The sequence below is a fragment of the Rosa rugosa genome, chromosome 7 (genome assembly GCF_958449725.1).
Source record: "Rosa rugosa chromosome 7, drRosRugo1.1, whole genome shotgun sequence".
Classification (NCBI taxonomy): domain Eukaryota; kingdom Viridiplantae; phylum Streptophyta; class Magnoliopsida; order Rosales; family Rosaceae; genus Rosa; species Rosa rugosa.
In genome coordinates, this window is record NC_084826.1 from 18,653,737 (window position 1) to 18,676,047 (window position 22,311).

General features: G+C 37.0%; 3 protein-coding genes and 2 long non-coding RNA genes across 6 annotated transcripts; 3 read left to right on the forward strand and 2 right to left on the reverse strand.

Annotated features, from left to right (window-relative positions):
* Positions 1-333: 333 nt before the first annotated feature.
* LOC133723519 (uncharacterized) lies at positions 334-2,748 on the reverse strand. Its single transcript, XM_062150363.1, has 3 exons — positions 2,351-2,748; positions 663-1,498; positions 334-558 (listed from the first exon to the last, which is right to left on the reverse strand). Exons 2-3 carry the CDS (start codon positions 1,108-1,110, stop codon positions 530-532), a joined length of 477 nt encoding a protein of 158 aa, XP_062006347.1. The 5' UTR covers positions 1,111-1,498; positions 2,351-2,748; the 3' UTR covers positions 334-529.
* Positions 2,749-8,245: 5,497 nt separating this feature from the next.
* LOC133722960 (protein FAR1-RELATED SEQUENCE 5-like) lies at positions 8,246-11,927 on the forward strand. The gene is made up of 4 exons (XM_062149802.1): positions 8,246-8,379; positions 8,491-8,557; positions 10,100-10,817; positions 11,723-11,927. Exons 3-4 carry the CDS (start codon positions 10,102-10,104, stop codon positions 11,925-11,927), a joined length of 921 nt encoding a protein of 306 aa, XP_062005786.1. The 5' UTR covers positions 8,246-8,379; positions 8,491-8,557; positions 10,100-10,101.
* An 876-nt stretch (positions 11,928-12,803) lies between these two features.
* On the forward strand, positions 12,804-13,381 carry LOC133722961 (uncharacterized). The gene is made up of 2 exons (XM_062149803.1): positions 12,804-12,929; positions 13,010-13,381. The coding sequence occupies exons 1-2, from the start codon at positions 12,804-12,806 to the stop codon at positions 13,307-13,309; spliced, it is 426 nt and encodes a 141-aa protein (XP_062005787.1). The 3' UTR covers positions 13,310-13,381.
* Positions 13,382-13,618: 237 nt separating this feature from the next.
* LOC133721927 (uncharacterized) lies at positions 13,619-15,541 on the reverse strand. Of its 2 annotated transcripts, XR_009852380.1 has the most exons (3): positions 15,084-15,541; positions 14,546-14,959; positions 13,619-13,920 (listed from the first exon to the last, which is right to left on the reverse strand). It is a non-coding gene; the product is annotated as an uncharacterized LOC133721927 (long non-coding RNA). The 2 variants fall into 2 exon arrangements; XR_009852379.1 differs by having other exon boundaries at positions 13,619-14,959.
* A 3,228-nt stretch (positions 15,542-18,769) lies between these two features.
* Positions 18,770-21,166, forward strand: LOC133719972 (uncharacterized). Its single transcript, XR_009851604.1, has 3 exons — positions 18,770-19,953; positions 20,249-20,310; positions 20,811-21,166. It is a non-coding gene; the product is annotated as an uncharacterized LOC133719972 (long non-coding RNA).
* The last annotated feature ends 1,145 nt before the right edge of the window (positions 21,167-22,311 follow it).

Below are 22,311 nucleotides of genomic sequence, written 5' to 3' on the forward strand. Positions count from 1 at the left end.
TAGCTGTAGAGGTTCAGTGTTTCTATTCGATGTCTTGTTTCTTGACTTTGTCAGTTTTCCTTTAACACACTTAATGCAGATATCAAAATCAGACCAATCAAGTACATGTAACAATTTTTCTTTTTCCATTCTTTTAAGTCTATCTTTTGAAATATGCGCAAGTCTCCTATGCCAAAGAAAAGCAGAATTTTCACTGAACTTTCTTTTCTTATTCAAACTGTTTCTTTCATTTTCAATCAATAACACATCATGTGGTAAACTGCAATCAAGCATCCAGTAATCATGAACAAAAGAAGCAGAAGCAAGGTAGCCAGAAGAATGGGAGATTTTTATTCCTTCAAGATTGATGAAAAAAGTACATCCATTCCTAACCAAACGAGCTACTGAAATCAACTTCCTCTTCATAGAGGGAATATAAAAAACATTATCCAAAATATAACTAGAGCCAGATCCTAAAGACAACTTGACTGTCCCTATAGCTTTGACAGCCACTCCCATTCCGTTTCCTACTGAGACATTGATTTCACTTCTACTTGGGGCCCTCTTTGTTAGGAAGTCCTGCAAACAATTAGTGATATGTATAGGTGAGGCTGTGTCAAGGTACCAAGAACTAGAAGAAAAATCTACTGCATTAACCTCAATAGAAAACACTGAAACCTTACCCTTTTTAGCTAACCAATCCTTGAAGCCCTTGCAGTTTTTCTTAATGTGCCCCTCCTTTTTGCAGAAAAAACACTTAAAATTTCCAGCCTTTTTCATCTTGCCTGCTGCCTTTTTGGGGCTAAGTTTGGTGGACTTAACTCCACTAGTACCTTCACCAGAACCAGCAATAGCTACTGCACTAGACCCTGCTGCTTTCCCTTTACCCTTCCAGCTCGGCTTATTAACTAAATTGACTGAAACTGTACCCTCTCTCTTATGCAGCTCTTCTTCTTGCACACATATAGCTATTAATTCATTCAGATCCCACTGCTCTTTCTGAGCAAAATATGTTGTTTTCAGTGGACTAAAGGTTGCAGGGAGATTTCTCAAGGCAAGATGGACAATAAAAGCATCTGGAAAGACAATTTCTAAGTTTGCCAACCTAGTAGTAATCTGAATAATTTTCATGATGTGCTCTCTGACACTACCTGATGCATCATACTTAGAGGTTATCAGCCTATCCAGCAATAGTGATATCTCAGCCTTCACATTCTCTGTAAACTTCCAATGGCAGTCATAAATTCTAAAGCAGTTTCAGGTTCAATCACACTACCCCTCACAATTGGTGACATAGTCTGCTTCAAGATAAGTTTCGTCATTCTATTCGCCCTGTGCCAATCTCTATGCCTAGCAATCGAAGGTTCATCACTCTGATCATTAATAATAGGCTCAGGGTCAGTCAAACAGAAATCGATGCCCTGAAGACCAAGATAGAGCTCAACATTTTCTTTCCATCTTTTGAAATTAGACCCATTCAGAGGCTCAATGTTGGACAGGGAAATGCCAGAATGCAAAGCTGAAAACAAAAAATAAAGAAGGTTTTAGTTTTCTGTCAAAATAAAAATTTGTTTGAAAAGGTGGATAAATATATATCGCATAATAATACACAGCGATTCAAACAAAAATACACAATGTATGAGATACATTTCATCACAGAAAACACACAAACCCCAAAAGCACATTCAATGAAAGACTTTACCTGTTGGCAAAAAGATAATTCATTATACTGAAGTTACTCAATTGTAAAACTGAAAATTTAGAAAATAAGGCATCACTGAACAATCAACGCATGTTAGCAAGAAGAAGAGTTCAGATCACTGAATTTAATCTCTAAAATTTCATATTACACTGTTTTGATTTTAAGAATATGAAGGTCAATCCTTCTGTTGAAGATACAATCACATCCCAAAAATAAAGACACAAGTTTAGTTCTATTCTAATGATCAACAGAACAGTATAGTGATAGATTGATGTTACAACATGCATCAAAACACCATTACGTGATCTAGAACTTATGGTTGTTACTGAATGATTTTAATCTTATACAACCAGTCAATTAGAAAATCAAATAACAAGGCGTAATGAATCAATTTTGGGAGATTTTCTTGTTAATTGATATTTCACTAAAGTTGATACAAACACACAGATCAATCTCAACAAGCAAAACACACAAGAATCATTCTCAATCACAATCAATACCAGCAAGGTCGAGATACCAGAAAATCATGATCAAGAAATTCAAATTCAAATTCCATCCGGTCACGTTCTACTCTATCCTACGTGCACGCCGGGAATGCATTCTAGGGTTCTTGCTCACAATTATAATCAATTACATATGAAGTTCCAGTTTTGAAAAGAAGAAACGTACCCGGACGCTCCCGCGCTGCAATTAGAGTTAATCATATGCATATATATGTATAGAAAGATTCGAAGACACATGCAAACTTGGTTTCTTAAATCAATTTCAATCAGAAGCACAAAATCAGCGGAATCGAAATTAATCCCCAAAATATGAAACTGAAGAGAGGAGACCGTTCTGACGGCCATTCTGGGATTAAACTAAAACGCGCGTTTGCGCATTTGGGCTTGATAGAAAAAGCTTCTGCATGGTCAGTATTGGACCCATTAATGTTATGGCCCAGTTCCGGAAAAAGATGATTGTTTCTCATGAACAAACAATATACATATATGCATATAACAATAACCCTTAATTCTGTAAAACTTAATCCGGTTTATTAACATGCAATTCAAGCTCTGATACCAATTGAAAGATTAATAACACTAAAGCACACATAATTGCATATAGAATAAACACAACAAACATATCATTACAAAACAGAGTGCAGCAGATAAATAAACATGTCCCATGAGCCTTCATAACTTGCAGAAGGACTCGTACCAGTGGATGATGAAAAGGACGCCATTGCTCTAGAAACAAGAACTTCTGTGATCCTCTCTCTGTTTACTCGCAACTATCTATGGGGCTAGATTTCTGAAAGCTCGTGAATAGAGAGGTCACAGGGACCTTGTTTATATAGTGATCAATGTAAATAGAGTCCTCCCCATAAGAGGCATATGAATTCTATCGTAACTGATCTACTACAATTATATCCGATGTTTATTACTTGGTTTCCAAGATATTTAGATCTCCTATTATGAAGTGTGATTCTTATCACAACATAATTATACAAGGACTAGGAAAAGTGTTCTGTCTCGGATTAATTATTTCTGCAATCTATGATAAGTTATCAATCATAATGCAAATTGTATTTATGTTCAAACTCTATTCTTACATGGAATCCGGCGGAGGCTAGCTAGCGGTGGCAGCTGGTTGGCGGAATGGAACTTTGCTCGTGGTCTTGCAACCTGGCAGAGCTTGGCGGAAGATGCCGGCGGTGAACAGTCCAGCGGAGCGGAGCATGGTGCTCGCGCGGAGTTGGCTAGCGGGTTGTCCGGCGGAGCGGAGCATGGTGCTCGGCGGAGCTTAATTCATAATTGCAGCAAGTTGGGCGGTGAAGCTTAGTGATAATGCTCAGCGAGTCAGCATTGGCGGAGCTTGCCCGGCGGAGGATGCCTAGCGGTAGAGCTCAGCGGAGGTTTTGCTGGTCAGCGGAGGAAGCTTTGCCGGCGGTAGATCTAGCCAGCGGTGGAGGCCAGTGGTGAAGTTCAGCAGAGGACTTGCAGCGGAGCTCGACAGTGGTGAAGTTATCCGGCGGTGAAGCTTAGTGGAGCATGGCCAGCGGTGCTTTGTCCTTGGTGATATTCGCCGGAGCTTGGAGCTGTCTAGCGGAGATGTGTTGCGGGGTGTGCAGCGGAGACGTGCGCAGCAGTGGGCGGAGCCCTGCGCTGCAGTGAGCGGAGGCCTGCGCAATAGTGGACGGAGCGGAGTGTGGAACCCTCCGGGTAGCAGGAACAGCTAAGTTGGCTTGGCTAGCGGAAGTGCGCCACTGGGTGTGTGACTGGCGGAGCGGAGGATGCAACGAAGAAGGAGAAGGGTGGCCAAAGGGAATCGCTGGGTGTCCAGAGAAATTAGGCTCCAAGTGCTCTTTTTTTTTTTTTTTTTTTAAGTTACCGCCCAAGATGGGTAACATTTGCCGCTGGGGTAGTGTGTCCAGCGCTGACTAACCATGGTCATCGTTGACCAAGCTAGCTCGGCGTTGACCAGAGTTGACCAGCCCTTTGGGGCGTTGACCGGGCCTGATGGGCGTTGACCGCGTGTTGACCGGCCCTCAAAGTGCAAATATCTGCACATTTCTGCTCTAGTTGTACCGCTAGAGTAATGTTGATCATGCCTTGGCAAAAGTTGCAGCCAAGAAACATCAATTCAAAGATGCATTCACTGGGATCCAATGATGACTCAAGAATGATGATTGAAAGAGAGAGATGACCAATGATTTTGAAGCAGCTCAAAGGAGGGAAAACTTTCTTTGAGTTCCGCTAAGCAGACTTAGCTCACGGTAGGTGACGAAGCCATTGTGTTGGCTTCCCACAGACGGCGCCAATGTTAATGTTTGGATCCGTGGGGATCTAATTAACGATAAGTAAGGAGAGAGAGAGAGAGAGAGTGACACAAGATGTATAGTGGTTCATCTCCCGCCTTAGCGGGAGACTACGTCCACTTGAATGCTATACCAGTATGTTGAGCCTTGCGGCCTAACAAGATTACAAAGTGTGTAATGGGATGTTGTTCTAAGTGGGAGGAGAGTTCCTTTTATAGATGAAGGAATGCTTCTCCTTTACATGGTTTTCGATGTGGGACAAGCAACCACACAATTCTAGTCTAGAAAGCCTATTTGTGAGGGCATCTTGGCAAGGGCGGGAACGTGGCTTCCCGGCGACGGATTTGCCATTTCCGGATACCGTGGCGTAGCTTGAACATAGGGCTACACGATGCATGTCTCGGTTGGGCCTCACCATGGCTTGTGGGTGTCCCAAAGAGGGCGTTACTTATGCTTGGTGAGATAGCAAATACTCCATATTGTTGGAGGTATGTACATATACTTTGTCAACATTCATGGTGAAACGTGGTATAGCGTCCATACAGCCCTTAAAGATTTTTGGTAGCTACCAAATGTAAATTATCATCGATGATCAACAATCATAGATCCCACACATTCTTATATGCATGCATTAGCTATAATAAGCTTATTGATACTGGGTACCCATGCCACTTCTGGGGCATACATTGTCGCTTCTAGGACAATTATCTCTCATAGATGAATTATGTAGCGAATGTGGATCTTTTTACTTATAATCTCATATAGAGCATTATAGGGCTTGTATAATCTTCCCTGTTTTGGGAGTTTAAAACTTTAGACCTGGTGGATACAATCCACACAAATTCACACCGTTATTCAAATGACAGTAGTATTTCCTCTCCCTAACAGCGGGAAGACTGTCTTATTATGACCATGCTCAAAAGATGCATTCAAAATCTATCACTTTCTTTGGACTGAAGATGTTCATTGGTTGGTGGCGAACCCAAACCAAGATTTAGGTCAAAACATGCTTTGTTCATTAGCATCAACTATATTAATTTATTATTGTATCACCAAGACATCATTTCCTAATGGCGTTCTTACACCCTTTGTATGTGTAGCCATATAATGAGCTTTGATATTGTTTAATGACATTCTCTTCCGGAAAACCATGTCAATTGGATACATTTACATCCCACAAATCAAATGGAGTGTACATTGTTTAAATTTATATGGTCGGTCTCAAGGACTTTAACCCAAGCAGATGACTTTGCATTTAGCATATGATTTTGTCACTTTCTTTTATCAATTCACTAGTTTTGATATTTCTCTAAGTCAAAATGAGACGGTGGATAAATATCTCACACCAATTCAAATCGTTCTTCAGGAACAATCTTTCTCCCCCTCATGGCAGGAGGATTGTCTCATTAAAGTGACAACTCGCAAATATGCGGTAAATAAATAATTTGCTTGTGTGTAAGGTTAGCAGTCATCAAAACTTGTAAGTGATTCCACACAACATAGTAGACAAAAGATGACGCAACTTCACATGCCAAAATAGTGTATTTGATTCAATGAACTTCTGGTTCATGACATTATATGCCTCAATTTACTATACAAATTTGACATGAAAGAGCAAATGGTATTCTCTAACCACATTGGAGGCACTTAGTGCGACAATACTTCAAATTAGGTAACATGATAGTAGTTCATTTGGAGCCACAAAACAAGAACTACAACTCTTGATATGAGTGTTACCTTAACTTTAGTAAACATCAATTGTGAAATATCAACAATTGCAATGGACCAAATTTATTTTGAACTGCTAGCCAAAATGATATACTCGAAATTTTGAGTTGAAGGCTACAATCTATAAAACTTTATCACGTGGAGAACCTCACACATATAAATGTGTAGTCATAAAGAGGAGGGACTTTAGGCCCTCATATAATTGGAGATCCAAGAAACTTGATGTTTCAATTTATAAAAAAACCTCTTAAGGAACATCAGGTTCCTAGATAATCGGATTAAGAAACATTTAGTTTTAGTGGAAAATCAAGAGGTTACAATAAATCAGTGGAGTAACACAATAGTGCTTTCAACTTTGCTTATTGTAAGCAAAAGACATCAGAGATGTGTGATGATCTCAATGTTCTTATTAGTCAATGCAATTTAATTTGACTAGTGCCATTTTAAAAATGGCTTGATAAACATCCACCATATAGTGTACCATAGGCGACACAAGCCTAATTTACAATTTCCTCACATGTGTGGATGTTAGGGCAGTATTTACATCGACTCATGGTTTCTCTATTCCCATGATCCACTTCTGGTGGCATTTCATGGAATAGCCATGTCAATCGACTTTCTTATCAATGAGATCCAAAGGGAGAGGTTATACATCCTGGTAATATTGGAGACGCAGGATGCAAAGAGACAATAATATGTGCTCTTCTGGAGCCATCAATCAGATATGTAAGATCTGAGATGATTGTTATATTAGTCTCATAAGCATAAGCCTTAATAATGTTTTCTGGACACCATGGATAAAATTGCATTGCTTGAAAGTCACTCAAAACATAAGTTTGAAGATGACACAAAATAAATTTGTAAGAATTGAACGGCGGATCTCATAGGATATACACGAAGCTTCTGGTCCGTGTTCTACAGTTAAAATATGACGTTCAATTATTGTATTATTGTTTGATGTAGATTAACATCAAATGCATTTTGAACTTCTGGCCAAAATGATATATTCGAAATGTCAAGTTTAAGCTTCATGACCATAACTTATAAGTGAGAAACTTCAGGTGCTCATCTAGTCAGTATGATCATTGAGGAACTTCAAGTCCACATGTAATTAAGGATCAAAGAACTACAGGTTCTGATCTCTTTTAATTACAAAAATTCACGATCACAAATTTGGGGTATACTCATACACATTCGTCATAAACCAACGGCCGGTTAAATATCTGCTTACTTTTAAATTGGTGTCAAAATAATCCCCTCAAATCTTCAGGTTTGAGGTTGACCCAGATTAAAACTTTATGATAAATTGTCTATATATCCACTCGAAACTTAAGGCTCGAGTCTGCACAATTAGAACTCCAGGTTCTAAGGTGGAATGCTTTAAGCAAGCATAAAGAAGAATGTATCAATCGACATCTGAAAATTTACTCGAAACTTTTAGTTCAAGTTCACATAAAGTCAAATAAACTATGAATGAATTATATGTGTAATCGAAGCTTCAGGTTCGAATATTTTTTCTATGAACTGCAAGTTCTAAGATTTTATAATTTGAACTTCGGGTTCAAATAAATTTGGTGCTCGAAACTTCAGACTCGAGGTGACTAAAGTGAAGCTTCAAGTTCACTTTTAACTAATTTATATTTTATACTCAAAGCTTCGGGTTTGAGTTTTATTGTTAGAACTTCAAGTTCTGCTATGAAATTTTGAACTTCTGGTTCAAAAATATTACATTCGAAATTCATATGTTCGAGGTATAGGACTGCTGGTCCATATGAGTAACAAAAAAAAAAATTTAAAAGAGAAGTACTATAATGAAAGGGAAAATTCTAGTATATGTTGACGTATGTCATACATCAAGTTTTTTGAATATTTTAGACCGTTGGATTTAATTAAAAGTTGAATATATCTGACGGTTTGGAATATTCAATAGTGGTAACCTGCTTACCAGGTAACCTGTATCTACTTTTTTTTTTTTTTTTTTTTTAAGATTCCCAATTACATATCAAAAAAAAAAAATTTAGAAAACCCTAAATTGAAAAAGAGAAGAGAAGACGAAGAAAAGAGGAAGAAACTCAGTCCAGTTTTGTTCTTGTACGTACAAAACGAGAATTGTCCTGTTAGCCTGTGTAGCTGTCCTCTCCTTTCTGTTTCAAGTAAACACCACAACCAGGTATAGAAATAGAACTGATTGTCCTCTCCTTTTTGTTTCATATAAATTGGATGACGTGGAGATGATATTTTGTGTGATTTGAATTGGATGATGATGTGCAATATTAACTAGGATTGAAGGACCACGGGGAACAAAGTGAAGATCGAGGAGAAAAGGAGAAGAAGAAGGAAGAGCGTTCGTAAGTTTTTCTTCTTCTTTTTTGTTTTTTTGTTCTTTTGTTTTTTGTACTTTATCTTCAAATCGTTGAGGTTGAGCGTTGCACATGAAATTGACAGGAGTTGTATACCACACTTAATTGAGCTCTCTGTCCCATTAATGAATGGCTATAAAGCTTATCATTGTGACACTACCAGATTGCTTCTTCTCATCATTGTCAGTTTTGATTGAACTTTGTGTTCTATTCTAGTTCTTACTTCTACTTGTAATGTTGGTTAAGTTTGCCTTGTTCTGTTCTATAATCTCCTGCGGCAAAGACGGTGAAGAATGATGAGTGGGTTAATCATGCTTTTACTTAATTTAGTCTCTGACACATATATGAGTAGGCCATCAATCTTGTAGCTGCACCAAGATTCATGATTATTATCATATTCGGGGCCTCTATTTAGGTGGAATTTAGAAGTTCATGACTAAGTGTGTTATATAGGTTTTTGGTGCTTGAAAAACAATACAGTATGCAGGGGTAGTTATGTGGTAGATTCTTGAACAACAATACAGGTGGAAAACTTGTCAACAACAAAACTTTGTCAGATTTAATAAGGGAAAGTTGTCCTCAGTGTGCATGATACAGAAAGTTTTTAGTAATTAACTATTTTCAATCCGCACTCACATGATTGTTTTGGTATTTGATATTCGAAAACAGATCCGGTAGATGTAGTGAAAAACAACGAGAATTTTTTTTCATATGCGTCATCATGCAGCACTGGTGTTATAGGTGTCAGGTGTTGATCCTTTGGACTTCCAAAAACCACCCATTTCCACTTCCTTTGGTGTAATTGTCTCACCACCCTGCTTATATGCAAAGTTTAATGAGAGTTGTTTCAAATTTGAAAAGAAATTAAGAAGACAATGGTACCAGATCGACTAATAAAGGTTTCCGGATTTGGGTTTATAGGTTATGTTTGATGACTTGAACTACTAAAGATACAGCAGCACTGAGGACAATTTTCTGCTTTTCTACATAGAAAGTAACTGTTATCGATTAATAGTTTGAGCATGTATTGTAGTCCAATCTGAAGGTAAACATTCTTTTGGATATTCAAGATTAAATATGAAATCTGGGTGCACCTTATTTGTTGGCTTGCAGGTGGAAACTGAGGCATCTTTTTTGTTATTCTCATCCCACTTGAGTTGAACCAATGTAAACATTATTGAAAATAGAAAGAAAAAAAAAAAGGCCTAGCTGCTGATTCATTTATTGTCATGGAAGGAGACAATAAACTAAAATCTTTTTACTTTGATCTTCCATATAAACGAGGAACTAGCTTTTGTTTCAGCATCATCTACTCCACAATCCAAAACACCCAAAAGACTCCATTTTACAAATCACAAACCCTGTTTCTTCCTTAAATTGATCTACTATGTACGTACATATTGTTCCCAGTACAGTAATTTTGTTTTAATAATCCTACAGGTTTCAATTTGATATAGATAATCCATCTAATTATATGTTGCATATTAGTTTGTAATCTCAATCTCTGTAATTTTTTTTATTTTATTTTAGGCATGGATGGATCGTATGAATCTTCAATGTGTAATGGAAGTGACTGTAATGAAATGCAATATAAGGGAGTTCGGTATGATAAGTTGTCTACAGAAGATCTTAAAGGGCAGGAGTTTAATACTGTGGAGGAAGCTGAGTCCTTTTACAATGCTTATGCAAAGGCCATGGGTTTTGATGTTAGAAACGACTACAAGAGATTAAGTATACGCACAACAGGGAGAGTCACTTCATTGCGATTGGTTTGTTCTGCTCAAGGGAAAAGAAGAGAAGAGTACATGAGTAACAAGAAAAGAGTTCGCAGGCCAAAGAAAGAAACAAGATTCAGTTGTCCATGCTTGTTCAAAGTAAGGTACCGTTCGAATATTAATGCCTATATTGTTGATGATTTCATAACGAACCACTCACATCAGCTTGCACAAGCACATGAGTCGCATCTTCTTCGATCACACAGATCAGTTGAAGATCATCATTTAGCACTGGCCACATCTATGCAGAGAGTGTCTGTTAAGCCTTGTCATACATATGAATACATTGTTGATAGATCAGGAGGTTTTAAGAATGTCGGGTTTATTATGAAGGACTTGTACAACAAGTTAGATTCAAGACGCCGAGAAATTTTACTTGAGGGTGATGCAGAAGCTGCACTTGCATATATGAGAGGCAAAGTTGCCACAGACTCGCATTTCTACTGCAAGTTTAGCATAGATGAAGATAACAGGTTGGCGAATATGTTTTGGAGAGACTCTAATTCTCTAGTGGATTATACTTGTTTTGGAGATGTCTTGGTGTTTGATAGTGTTGGGCAAAAAATTGCACAAAGTGAAAATGTCACCCAACGTAATTTCACTCGTATTCATTAATAGAATAGAGTTTTAATTATTTTGGGTTCGACCCATTCAAGACAGAATGTGTCTCTTAATTACAATCCCTTGTTACAAGGGAATACCCTTTGATTCCATTTATAAAGAAACCAATGTGTGACTGTTTGTTTTTGCGGCTGCACCCGAATTTTGGAATGGGTTGCCTACGTACCCGGGAAGGGATCAAGCCACTCGTAGTTCAAGAGTTCCAATGAGTTCCACTCGTAGCCTCTTTTGTCTTTATTTCACAGTGGTGCCATCATGTTCCAGCACCCTTTGCATAATAAGAAGATATGTTTAAATAAGCCTTCCTCTTTGTTTTGACAGACCACCGCAGGCCTTTATTTTTATCTTCTTTATGCCTTATTTTATATACATATTTTGGTTTTGTCTTGGTCTGTTGAAGAAGACTTGATCATGTAACTATGGTTCATTAAATGACTTTCCAAGAGGTGCTTTTGTCATCTTACTGAAGAAGAATTCGGCCACATGCAGCAGTGACCCCCAAAGTGCAAGATTAGTTCTCTTAGTCATTTGTTTTTTCATCCTCTTTGACTCTTTTTTTTTTTGAGAGAAAACCCACCGAGCTCGATTTGATTTGAAGAGCAGCAGAGCCAAAGTTTTAAGGACCCTCTGCTCGGATTTTTTTTTGTTAAGATGGTTTGACAAGGAAGCCTTTAACTTGCTTATTTTTTCGCTGTCAGTGAGGATGAAAGTGAGCTCATCTCTTTCTTTTCTTCTTTTTTGACATTCCTGCTTGCAGATTGTTGCAGGTTTCAGTCAAAGATTTGTGGCGCTGCTGGAACTTGAGAGCAGCGCTTGCTACTGGAACATGGGAGAGCCAGGGGGCTGCTACCGGGATTTTACAAACCAACAGCCGTCACCCGGATTTTGAGGGCAAAAATGGTGCCCAGGGATATCGCCGGGGCTCGACGACAATACGGCATCCCAATGTACACCGTGTCTAAGCTTGAGGATGATACGGCACCCGAAGGCACGCCGTGCTGGAGCTCGACGACAATATCGGCACCCTAAGGCACGCCGTGTCGGAGCTTGAGGATGATACGGCACCCGAAGGCACGCCGTGCTGGAGCTCGACGACAATATCGGCACCCTAAGGCACGCCGTGTCGGAGCATGATATTGATACCCTACGGTATCACTTCGTTGGAGGTCTGCATCATTTGAGGACAGCAAAGGAAAAGGTGCAGATCGGTGAAAGGCTCACCTCCTCTTTCTTGCTTTCTTCCTCTCCTTCTCACGCTGCTCTGCTCCTCCTGTTCGTCCTCTGTCTTTTTTGATGTAGAGTATCTTTTATAGGAGTGATAGATGAGACTTTGAATTTGAATCAGTCTCAAACACCACCTTGGCACCAACTTGCACGGGCAAGATATATCACCAGCTGTATACTTCCTTTCTTTTAGAGATGGATATGAACCAATTAATGATCCACATGAAGAGACGGTAATTGTACTGGTTTCTACACTCCCATCTCTATTGTACTTCTTTGCTTTTTGTATTTGACCAAACATGAAATTTGTGTTCTGTTTGGAAGAAGCATGCTGGGACATATATACCTTTATTTTGCTACTTTCGTATTCTCCTAGAAGCCCTGTGCCTATATTGTTTTTTTTTTGTTTTTTCCTTTTTGGTGTTCACCCACATAACTTGCTGGGGTAGAATAAATTTTGGAATTGTATATTTTTTTTATGTCTCAACAGATAGTACCTACAAAACCAATCCTTATGAGAAGCCGTTAGTGTTGTTTGTTGGTTCAAACAATCATTTATCGACCACAGTTTTTGGTTTTGCATTACTCATGGATGAAACGATTGAGACTTACACATGGGTTTTATGATTAAAATTATTCATCCCGATTGTGTTCCAGTACAAAGAAATGGATTCGATTGTGGCATTTTTATGATTAAATTCATGGAGGATTATGAGAATGCATCCAAAGCAGGGGACAAGGTACTTATTTTATCTGAAATTAAGCATCTAATTTTTCAAGTTATTGTTTTATAAAAATTCTAATAAACTCATGCATGCAGTATCATTCTGTGAACGAGCGTTTGCGCATAGCTCTCACCTTGTTGAAGCATCCGGACAACCAAGCACGCAACAATATTGCTGAAGCTAGACAAAGGTCACTTCAAAAAGTTATATGCAAGAAACGTGGATCAAACACAATGAAGACAGATCAAGACTGCACAACACGCAGCGATACCGATGAAGGTTCGCAAAGGTCTCCAAAGAAAATGAAGGCAATCCAAGAAATAGATGCAACCAACATGAACAAGAAAATGGGTCCTGGTCGGCCTCGTGGCTCAAAGAATAAACCTAAGAAATAACCAATAGCGCACACCAAGTTACAACTAGTTACATTTTATCAGACTCTTTTGCAAGTTACATTTGATTGTTAGAACTGCATTTCTTTAGGTGTCACTTTAGGTTTTGATGGTTTAACTGAACTGCTATGGATGATGACAAACTAAAAGCCTTGTTTATCCTTCCTTGGATGTCTGATGTTATTTTTCTATATATATGCCTTTTGTGTCAACGTTGTTTGATGTTGATTCGGATTTCAGCTTGTTTTTGTTCTCATGCCTGTCAACTAACACCTCCAATCTTGACATAATAAGATACAGACACAAGTACTATAGGCAAAGAATCAGTTACATATCTATATTAGCAACTCCATATGTACAAGTCATCAGTACATTATCTTGACATAAAAAGTACAGTACAAGTCATCAGTACATTTTCTTGACATAATAAGTACATAGAAACAAGTAGTTAACACAAAGCAGCTTCAGTTGTTAGCATTTTCTCTTACTACTACTGTTCATTCCAATTCTGAAGCAGAGGCTCTTCTCACATGGTGAAATGCTACAACATTATCACTCGCTTTGAACTTCTGAACTCCTTGTCCAACATCGAACCTTCATTATGTAGTCTTGAGCTACATGATAATTATCCAAAGAGCAGGCAATAACAAAATGGAGAAATCCCAATGACAAAATGTTATGTTGATTAATACAAGAGGCACATAGCAAAATGAGCGTTTTACACTACAGTGCACACTGAAATGTCATACTGAATGAAAAGGCCACAATGAATTGAGCTAAAAACAAGATAAGATAGGATACTTGCTAGTTCAAAATTATAAGCTCATAGATTTTAATTCGGTTATAATTAATAGTCATGGAAAATGTCAACATGAAAAAGATAACATGTCATACTCTTAGCACCATCTAGTTTAAAGAATGAAAGATTTTAATTCAGTTATAATTAATAGTCATGCCAAACGGAAAATGTCAACATGAAAAAGATAACATGTCATACTCTTATTTGCACCATCTAGTTTAAAGAATTTTCATTCTTTTCTGTACACTGTGAAATAGAAGTGTACATATACTTACTCACCACTTCCCTCAACATGTTTTTACCACACTCAGTTCCTCATGATAACATAGAGATAACTTTCAGCAATAGAAAACATGAACTTACTTGGATCAATGGTTCCATGTGGAAAGCTCACAAGTAAAAGCATGCAGAAAGCAAAGAAAGATAAATAAGAAACTTACACAATTCAAAATCCGTCCAGCAGGAGTAGAATCAAAGAAAGACATTGGTGCGCAGAAAACACTCCTAAGCATCTTCAGAAAGAATTTCTGTGCAGCTTCTAGACCAAAGGTAGCTACCAACACAGTCCTAATAAATATAGACCACGAGCTCCCAAATGCAAGGGTCATGTAAACACCGAGAAGGACCATAACACTCACTTTATCCAAACGGAACAACTCAAACCCAGATTTATAATGAAATCAATTGGAATCATACCTTCAAATGGCTTGCTGCGAATCGAACTCCAATACCTTCAAATGGCCTGCTGCGAATCGAACTCCAATACCTTCAAATTGACTGCTGCGAATTGAAATCACTACCAGATTTCAAGCCAAATCACTACCAGAAACCTATAACTTATCTTCAAAGCTTTACTGGACCAAAGTTCATTAAAGGAACAAAATTTCAGAATCACATTCAAAAACCAAAGAACTAACCAAAATCAACTCCAATTTACGGAAAATAAACTGCAAACATATACCAAAAAGCCAAAAATACCTAACGAGCGACAAGATTTCGATTGCTAAACAGAAATCGAGTGTGACAAGCAACTGATTGCTAAGCAAGAAGTCGAGAGAGCACGTGTGATTGGAGGAGGTATTTGGGGCTGAGGTGTTAGGTTTTTTGATTTGGGTATTACGGATTTTGGGCCAAGATTGGTTTCATAGGAAATGAAACAGGATGTGAGAGGCTGAGAGAGAAGGATGACGAAACGGATGGCGAAGGTACGATTCAGATTTGGTTGTTTGGTGTTTGGTATGTTTTTCGATCTGGTTTTTGAGGGTGAGAGCGACTGGAGGAGAGATGAGGAAGTAAAAGATAGAGAAAGAAGAAAAATGACAACAAAAGAAGAAAAAAAGAAGAAGCAAATAATCTGAGCGCCTCTGACCAAGAAGAAAGAAGGAAGAAGGACGCTGGAAGAGAAAGGGAAATAGAGAACCCCAATCCTCAGTTCGAAAAAAAAAAAAAAAAACATAGTTAATACTTCATTATTACAAGTTTTCAGATTCACTTTACTAATAAAACAACGAATGTGTTGCTATAATAGTAACACTTCATATGTTTAAGTAAATTTGCAGTGAGTCATTTATGGTGTAATAAGGTTGTCTATTTTGTAACTACTGTCCTTTAGGAGTTATTTACTTATTTGACAATGTTTTTTCTAGATTTTACGGCAATTGAGGTCCAAAGTAATAACCAAGGTTGTATTTGTGGTAATTCTTCAATATTACAAGTTTGACAACAAATTGTTGTAGAAGTAGTAATCAAACTCTTATTTGTGGTAATTTTTTATATTACAAGTCTGAGAACCATTTTACTAATGTGACAACGAATTGCTGTCAAAGTGGTAAAACTTTATGTATATATTGTAAATGAGGCGCGAGTCCTTAATTGTGTATTAAAGTTCTATATTTTGTAATTTAATACTTTTCTTGTGTAAATCTCATCATCCATGAGAGAATTACTCGTTTGACAATGCAGTTTACTATAAATTACAACAATTGAGGTATAAAGTGGTAATTATGGTTGTTTTTATGATAATTACATGAAATATGATCCATTTACAAAAAAAAACGATCCCTTTACCAATGCTACAACAAATGTTTTGTTTATATGGTAAATAATCATATTAGACCTAAAACTTTTCAAGTCTTTATTCTTGTAATCCAGTTGTTCTTTTTGTAACTAGAGTCCTTTCTTTTGTAAATTATATCATCGATGAGGCATTTTACAACAAAATACGACATTGGACGTATTTAGTGATAATTATAGTTGTAATAAAAGTAATTACAACATTTACGATCTTCATTACAAGTTTTTGAACGATTTACATATAAAAGAATAAATGAGTACTTAGTATGATAATTTTTATTTTTTTTAAGTACACATGTCAAATTATAAGTGGATAACCTGTTGACCTGTACAACAGGTTTCACTAACTAATTTAATTTAATATATATTAATTAAAAAGTTGATGTATGACAAACATCAACACACCTTAGACTTCCCCATAATGAAAGTACATAATAAAAAAGAAAAATTGCAAGGAGGAAAAATAAATAGATAAACTATGCAATAAAATTAACTGTGGAAACTTCTGGTTCCATTAATGAAGAAATTACACAGAACTTCTGGTCTGCTTAACTTCTCAAAAAGATAATCTTTTTTCTCTCTCCTCTAATCACACAAGAACATAATTTTATCTTGTGGAGAACGTAGCTTCTAGCTTTAGCAAGTGTTCAGAATTGAACTTCAAATTCATATTGTCTTGCAGAGGAGGGAACCCTAATACCCAAACATTTTAAGGAACTTCCGGCCCTCTTATAATTGGGGATCAAAAATATGTGAGTTCATATACTCGATTATATAACTCTGAGGATCTTCTGGCCCTCGTAATTGTATAAGTTCTGAAGAGCTTCATGTCACAATTTTCTAATTAACATTTCATGACCCTAGAGGAACTTCAGGTCCCCATATGATCAGGGATCAAGCAACATGCGATTTTAATCATTGTATAATTCTGAGGAACTTCTGGCCCTCATTAATTGTATAAGCTCTGAGAAACTTCATGTAGCAATTTTGATTATGTAACTCTCAAGGAACTTCAGGCCCTCTATAATCAAATCAAAAGACTTCAGGTCTCGATCTATTGACTTGTATAACATTCAATGAAAAAACTTTTGGGTTCTCATATAATCGGATCAAGAAAGATGATTACAAAATCTAGTTGAATCAAACTTGAAAAAATACATCAATATCATGTAAAATGACTGCATATAAAATAAAGACATATTGTTGTATCGTAGGTGTGCTATCCCAATGCTATATTGCGACCACCGAGATATGTATCGTTCGAACACAGCAATATTGCATTAGAAACTTTGCTTATCGCATATATGAGTAAGACAGAATACATACAAGAGATGGGTGGCTGAAAATAAAATAATATAAGATCAATAGGCCAGTAATTAAACAAACAAATCTGCCCTCTCAAATATATGCTTGCGCACAACTTTTTGTGCCGTACGTCACAAATCCTTACTTGAAAGAACACAAGTCTAAGTATGGTCTCGCAATTTTATGTACAGGACAATTAAGGTCTATATAAATCAACAAACACCAAACCAACCTATACACAGATACCTTTAGTATATTGATATACACAATAAAACAAAACATGATTTGCTCTCATATATGATCATATCTCATGCATATTTAGGGGATCCAGATAATTAGATATAAATCAATGATCATAATGATAAACGAAATTGGCATCGCAAGAACTTTCATTGAACATGAACGATGACCCATATATATATATAAGATATACTGGTATATACTAGATAAAGAAGAACATTTAGATGATAAACCCAATAAAACAAGTCATATATCCTATGACTGAGCTATCGTTATTGATCAATACGAAGGTTTGATCAAATGAGTCTGCGATAAATAAAATCAATGTACAAGATAAAACTCATAGATCCAAGTTATTGGTCAAAGCAATAGGATTGCACCATAAACCTCATGGATCATCATAGAGTTAAATGAAAATATGATAGAGCAAAACGTGCTGATAACGTGTTATAAAGTAGAGAGAATATGGAGAGAGAATAGTAGGGAGGAAGTAGAAGTGTTCTCATTCAATCTCATTAGCCTCCTTTATATAGAGGTAGGGTTTACATCAAAGTACATAACTAATGAATATTTACATGGACATCCACATAGATAATAATATTTACAACAGCATCAGTTATATACTATAATTAAGGCGATTAATCATGTTAAGATATCTAATAATACGAATATCTACACAAACATATCTAGTAAAATATGGCAAATATATAGATCAAATCAGAAAGGAAGAGATATACAATAATTAAGGCAATTAGTCATTTTTAAATAAGGGAAAATAAATTGATTGTATTAAATTCTAAGGGTAATGATGGAAAAGGTCACATTAGAGTGTGAAATGATAAAAAAATCATCTAGTTTTCCACTTGATAAAAAAGTCCATTATGAATTGTTAGTAATATTAATTTAGTCTTTATTAATAATGAGGTGATGTTAAAAAAGGTCAGATTGTGATATTTTCGTTTCCCATTTTACCCTTAGTATTAATACCTGATTTGTGTTTCAATTTCAAAACCTAATCAGTTCTCTCTCTCCTCCCCACGCTACTCCCCTCCAGCACTCTCCGCCTCTTCATCGACCCCCTCGCCGTCTCCGAAGTCGATGTCGTTTTGCACCGATCTTTCTCCTGCTGGAGCCGAGTCGCCGGTGACCACTGGACCTCCATCTTCGACTGGAAAGCGACCTAGAGACGAACTGGAAGGCGACGACAATCATGAAGACTACGGGAGCTGCGACCGAGATTCGGTGCTCGAGACTCGATCTGTACCTACAGCTTATTCTTCCTCATCGCGGATTTCGTTCTCCTATTCATAAGAGGTCCCTATCTCAAACTTTATCTTCTCTCTCTCATTCTCTTTCTCTGTCAACATTTTTAGTAGCTCAGGCAGCAAGAAAGAGATCTCCGCAAACCCCGAAATCGAAGTAAGGTACTTCTCACAGCTAGGGTTTCCGTATATTCCACACCTCAGGCTTTGCTTTAGCTCTTATACTATGCTCTCAATCTCTCTCCGATTTGATTAGCCTCGCTTGATTTTGAGGTTGTGAGTTTTTGAGTTCATATTGTGGCTATGTTGTTGTAGATTCGGTACTGATTTTTGTGTTGTAGTTCATATTGAATACGTGGATGGTTGGAATTTTCTGTGATTTGAAGTAGGTATGACTTTTTTGTTTGGTTGGTGAATTTTGTGGAAAGTTAAGGAGCAATGTGGGTGGGAAATTGAGGGGAGTTTGGTTTAGGGATTGGATTTGAGAGTTTGAGGTGTGCGAAAATGCCGAGAGGGCGAAGGAGAACGATACATTTCAGTAAATTGTACTCGTTTTCGTGTATTCTGTCTTCTTTCGAAGATGTTCATGCCAAAATTGGGGATAGGGGGTACTCTAGGGTTGTGTACTGTAATGATCCTGATAATTCTGAGGCGCTGCAGTTGATATTCATGGCACATTATAATTAGTGCCAAAAACTTAGAGGGGAAATTAGGTCTCAAGTTTATAATTTTTTGTGTATTCAAGCTGTGCCGCAACATTTGATGTGTTGCAGGCTTTGGATGCTTGAGAAAATTTTGTTGTTATAGTTCATGTTTCGATGGGTTGATTTGTGATAGGAATATGTTATGTTAGTTTTGATCTGTTCTTGCACTGCTAATAGTTAAAGTGAGTTCGTTGATAAAGCTTCCCAAAAGGCCAGCGGGACCATTGTATTTGTTCTGATTGGTAGGCTCTCTAAAATAAGAAGGTAGGATTCAAATTACTACTGGGTAACTGTTCACATCTCTCTCTATCGTTGGGTTTCCTTGTTATTTCAATGATGATCCTTCTCCTTAATTTCTGCACTAGTAGTACATAGCTTATAGTTGATCAATTAGTTTCTTAATGTTATGGAAGATGTTGTAGGAGTTTTATTTTTGCTTTGTGAACACTACTATAGTTTCTACTTTTTTTGATGAAATTATAGTTTTTTTTATCTATAATAATTAAATTGTTAATTTGTTTCCCTATAATAAATTTAATGAGCTAATTTGTATCTGCAGGTGTCCGTTTGAGTCCAGCAACTCTTGCAACTCAAGAGCTCAAAATCCATGTCACATTCATGGTATGTTAAATAAGTTTGTATACATGAAAAGGTTTCTTCTTTCAAGTATCTGGGTATTCTTATGAATGAATAATTTTATTAGTTTGGGTGGAGAGAGATTCTGTCAAGCAATAAAAAACTCAGGAGGATCTAATATTTCTTGCATTTTTGGATGGTTTGCAGTAGTAATGCAAAGAGTCAAACATAACTGCTGAGTAACCTAATCTTTTATAAAAACAAGTAAACTAGGTTTGCTCTTTCTGGTTTCCTCATCATATGGCCTGGTGATGCAATTTAGCTCCTTTTGGCAGTTTTTACTATTGACCACGAAAAATCACAATCCGCACCAAATTTTATATGCTTTTATGCCATTGTACGTACTAAGTAGAATCTAAAGTTTACTTTTGTAACGATGACATCTATGACATCAGTCTCTTTTGGGTTATAGTATATTTCCATTTCTCGGCAGTAGAGTGTTTCTCCATTTGAGTTAAATTGGCTCGCTTGAATTGGATGTTTAGGATTGAAGGAAGACCTCCAGTTATTACGAAGACATGTTCTGAGAAGATCACATTTGATATAAAGCTTGAGAAGTTTGACGCGGTGGCAAAGATCAAAATCATAAAGGAGGCTAGGACTTTCACTGTTTGGAAGTATAGGACTCTAAAGACTTGGTGGAAAAGGCTGATGTTGTGCTGAAGAAGGGTGTAACCAAAGAGGTGGCAGGGTTATTGTTGACAAGCTCAAGGAGTTGGGTGCTATATTGCTATGTGGTATTGAAATGAAATCAATTGTCTTTTCTTTTACTCTTTTTTTTTTCTAGGTTCATGTAGAATAGTGATCGATAAGTCTAATGATAAATGGAGAGATTCTTTATTTCGTTCAGTTAGGAGTTGGGACTCCTTTTGTTTTTATGTTAATTGGAAATTGGCTTTTGAATGAATATTTATACAGTGCATGCCAGTGAATTATACAATGCAACTTGGCTAGTGACACGATCAGTGACTTTGTCGATGACTTGATCAGCTACATGATCAGTTACATGGTCAGTTACATACATTGTAAGTTACATGGTCAGTTACATACATTGTAAGTTACATGGTCAGTTACATACATTGTAAGTTACATGGTCAGTTACATACACTGTTAATCACATGTCACTAACTAAGTAACTGACCATGTCACTTGTCCAGGGATTTATAGTGACATGGTCAGTGACTTGAGGTTAAATGACTTCACTGGCCAATCACATTCAAAAGTCCAAAAATAACAGAAGAAAATGTTCATTTTAACTACATGCAAAGCTTGCCAATCAGGATAGATGCTTTCAAAAAGAAATTAAGGTAAATGAAAACTCATGTTGTACGAGGTTGGCCAAAGAGCATACATATAGATTTAAATGAATCTCCAAGCTAACCGTCTACTTATATAGATATATAAGTATACAGGCTATTGGGGGCTAGCAAGGTAACCAAAAAACAAAAAAAAAACTGAGAGGCGTAAACAGACGGCATTGGCAGTTGGCCAATAAGAGAATAGTCTTGATTTTGTTGAAGCCGCAACTTCTTTCTTGGAGGCAAGTAGGGAGGGAGATCAATAGTTGGTATGCTCGATACCAATTCGACCAAACATGGACCAACACATCTCACATTTTGGAGCAGATTTGGCTCATCCCATGCTCCCTAAAAAGATGAACTTTTCTTTAATCTTTGACAAAACAATAGTAAATTATATAGTCAACTAACAGCGGATGCATACTTCATATCAGGCATGTGTATATAACTATGATCTACTTTACGGAATTACAAAGCTAGAAAGCATATAAAATCGAACACGAACACAATGTATTTTCATATGCTAAGCTAGCAACATAGCAATAATTTTAGGAAGCAGAACGCTGTGAGAGGACTAAAATTATAATGTGATGATGCCGGACACACCACCATGAGCTGTTCATTCATTAATAATCAAGCAAAAGAAGATTTAAGGAGCTGAAACATTAATCATCATCTTGATTATCAT

Bases quoted from the DNA above. Each gene is read 5' to 3' on its own strand.
- LOC133723519 (XM_062150363.1), bottom strand. From the start codon at position 1,110: ATGAAAATTATTCAGATTACTACTAGGTTGGCAAACTTAGAAATTGTC. The intron at 559-662 runs GTAAGGTTTCAG...AATTGTTTGCAG, and splicing joins GGATTGGTTAGCTAAAAAGG to GACTTCCTAACAAAGAGGGC.
- LOC133722960 (XM_062149802.1), top strand. From the start codon at position 10,102: ATGGATGGATCGTATGAATCTTCAATGTGTAATGGAAGTGACTGTAAT. The intron at 10,818-11,722 runs GTTGGCGAATAT...TCCTGCTTGCAG, and splicing joins AGCATAGATGAAGATAACAG to ATTGTTGCAGGTTTCAGTCA.
- LOC133722961 (XM_062149803.1), top strand. From the start codon at position 12,804: ATGGGTTTTATGATTAAAATTATTCATCCCGATTGTGTTCCAGTACAA. The intron at 12,930-13,009 runs GTACTTATTTTA...TCATGCATGCAG, and splicing joins CATCCAAAGCAGGGGACAAG to TATCATTCTGTGAACGAGCG.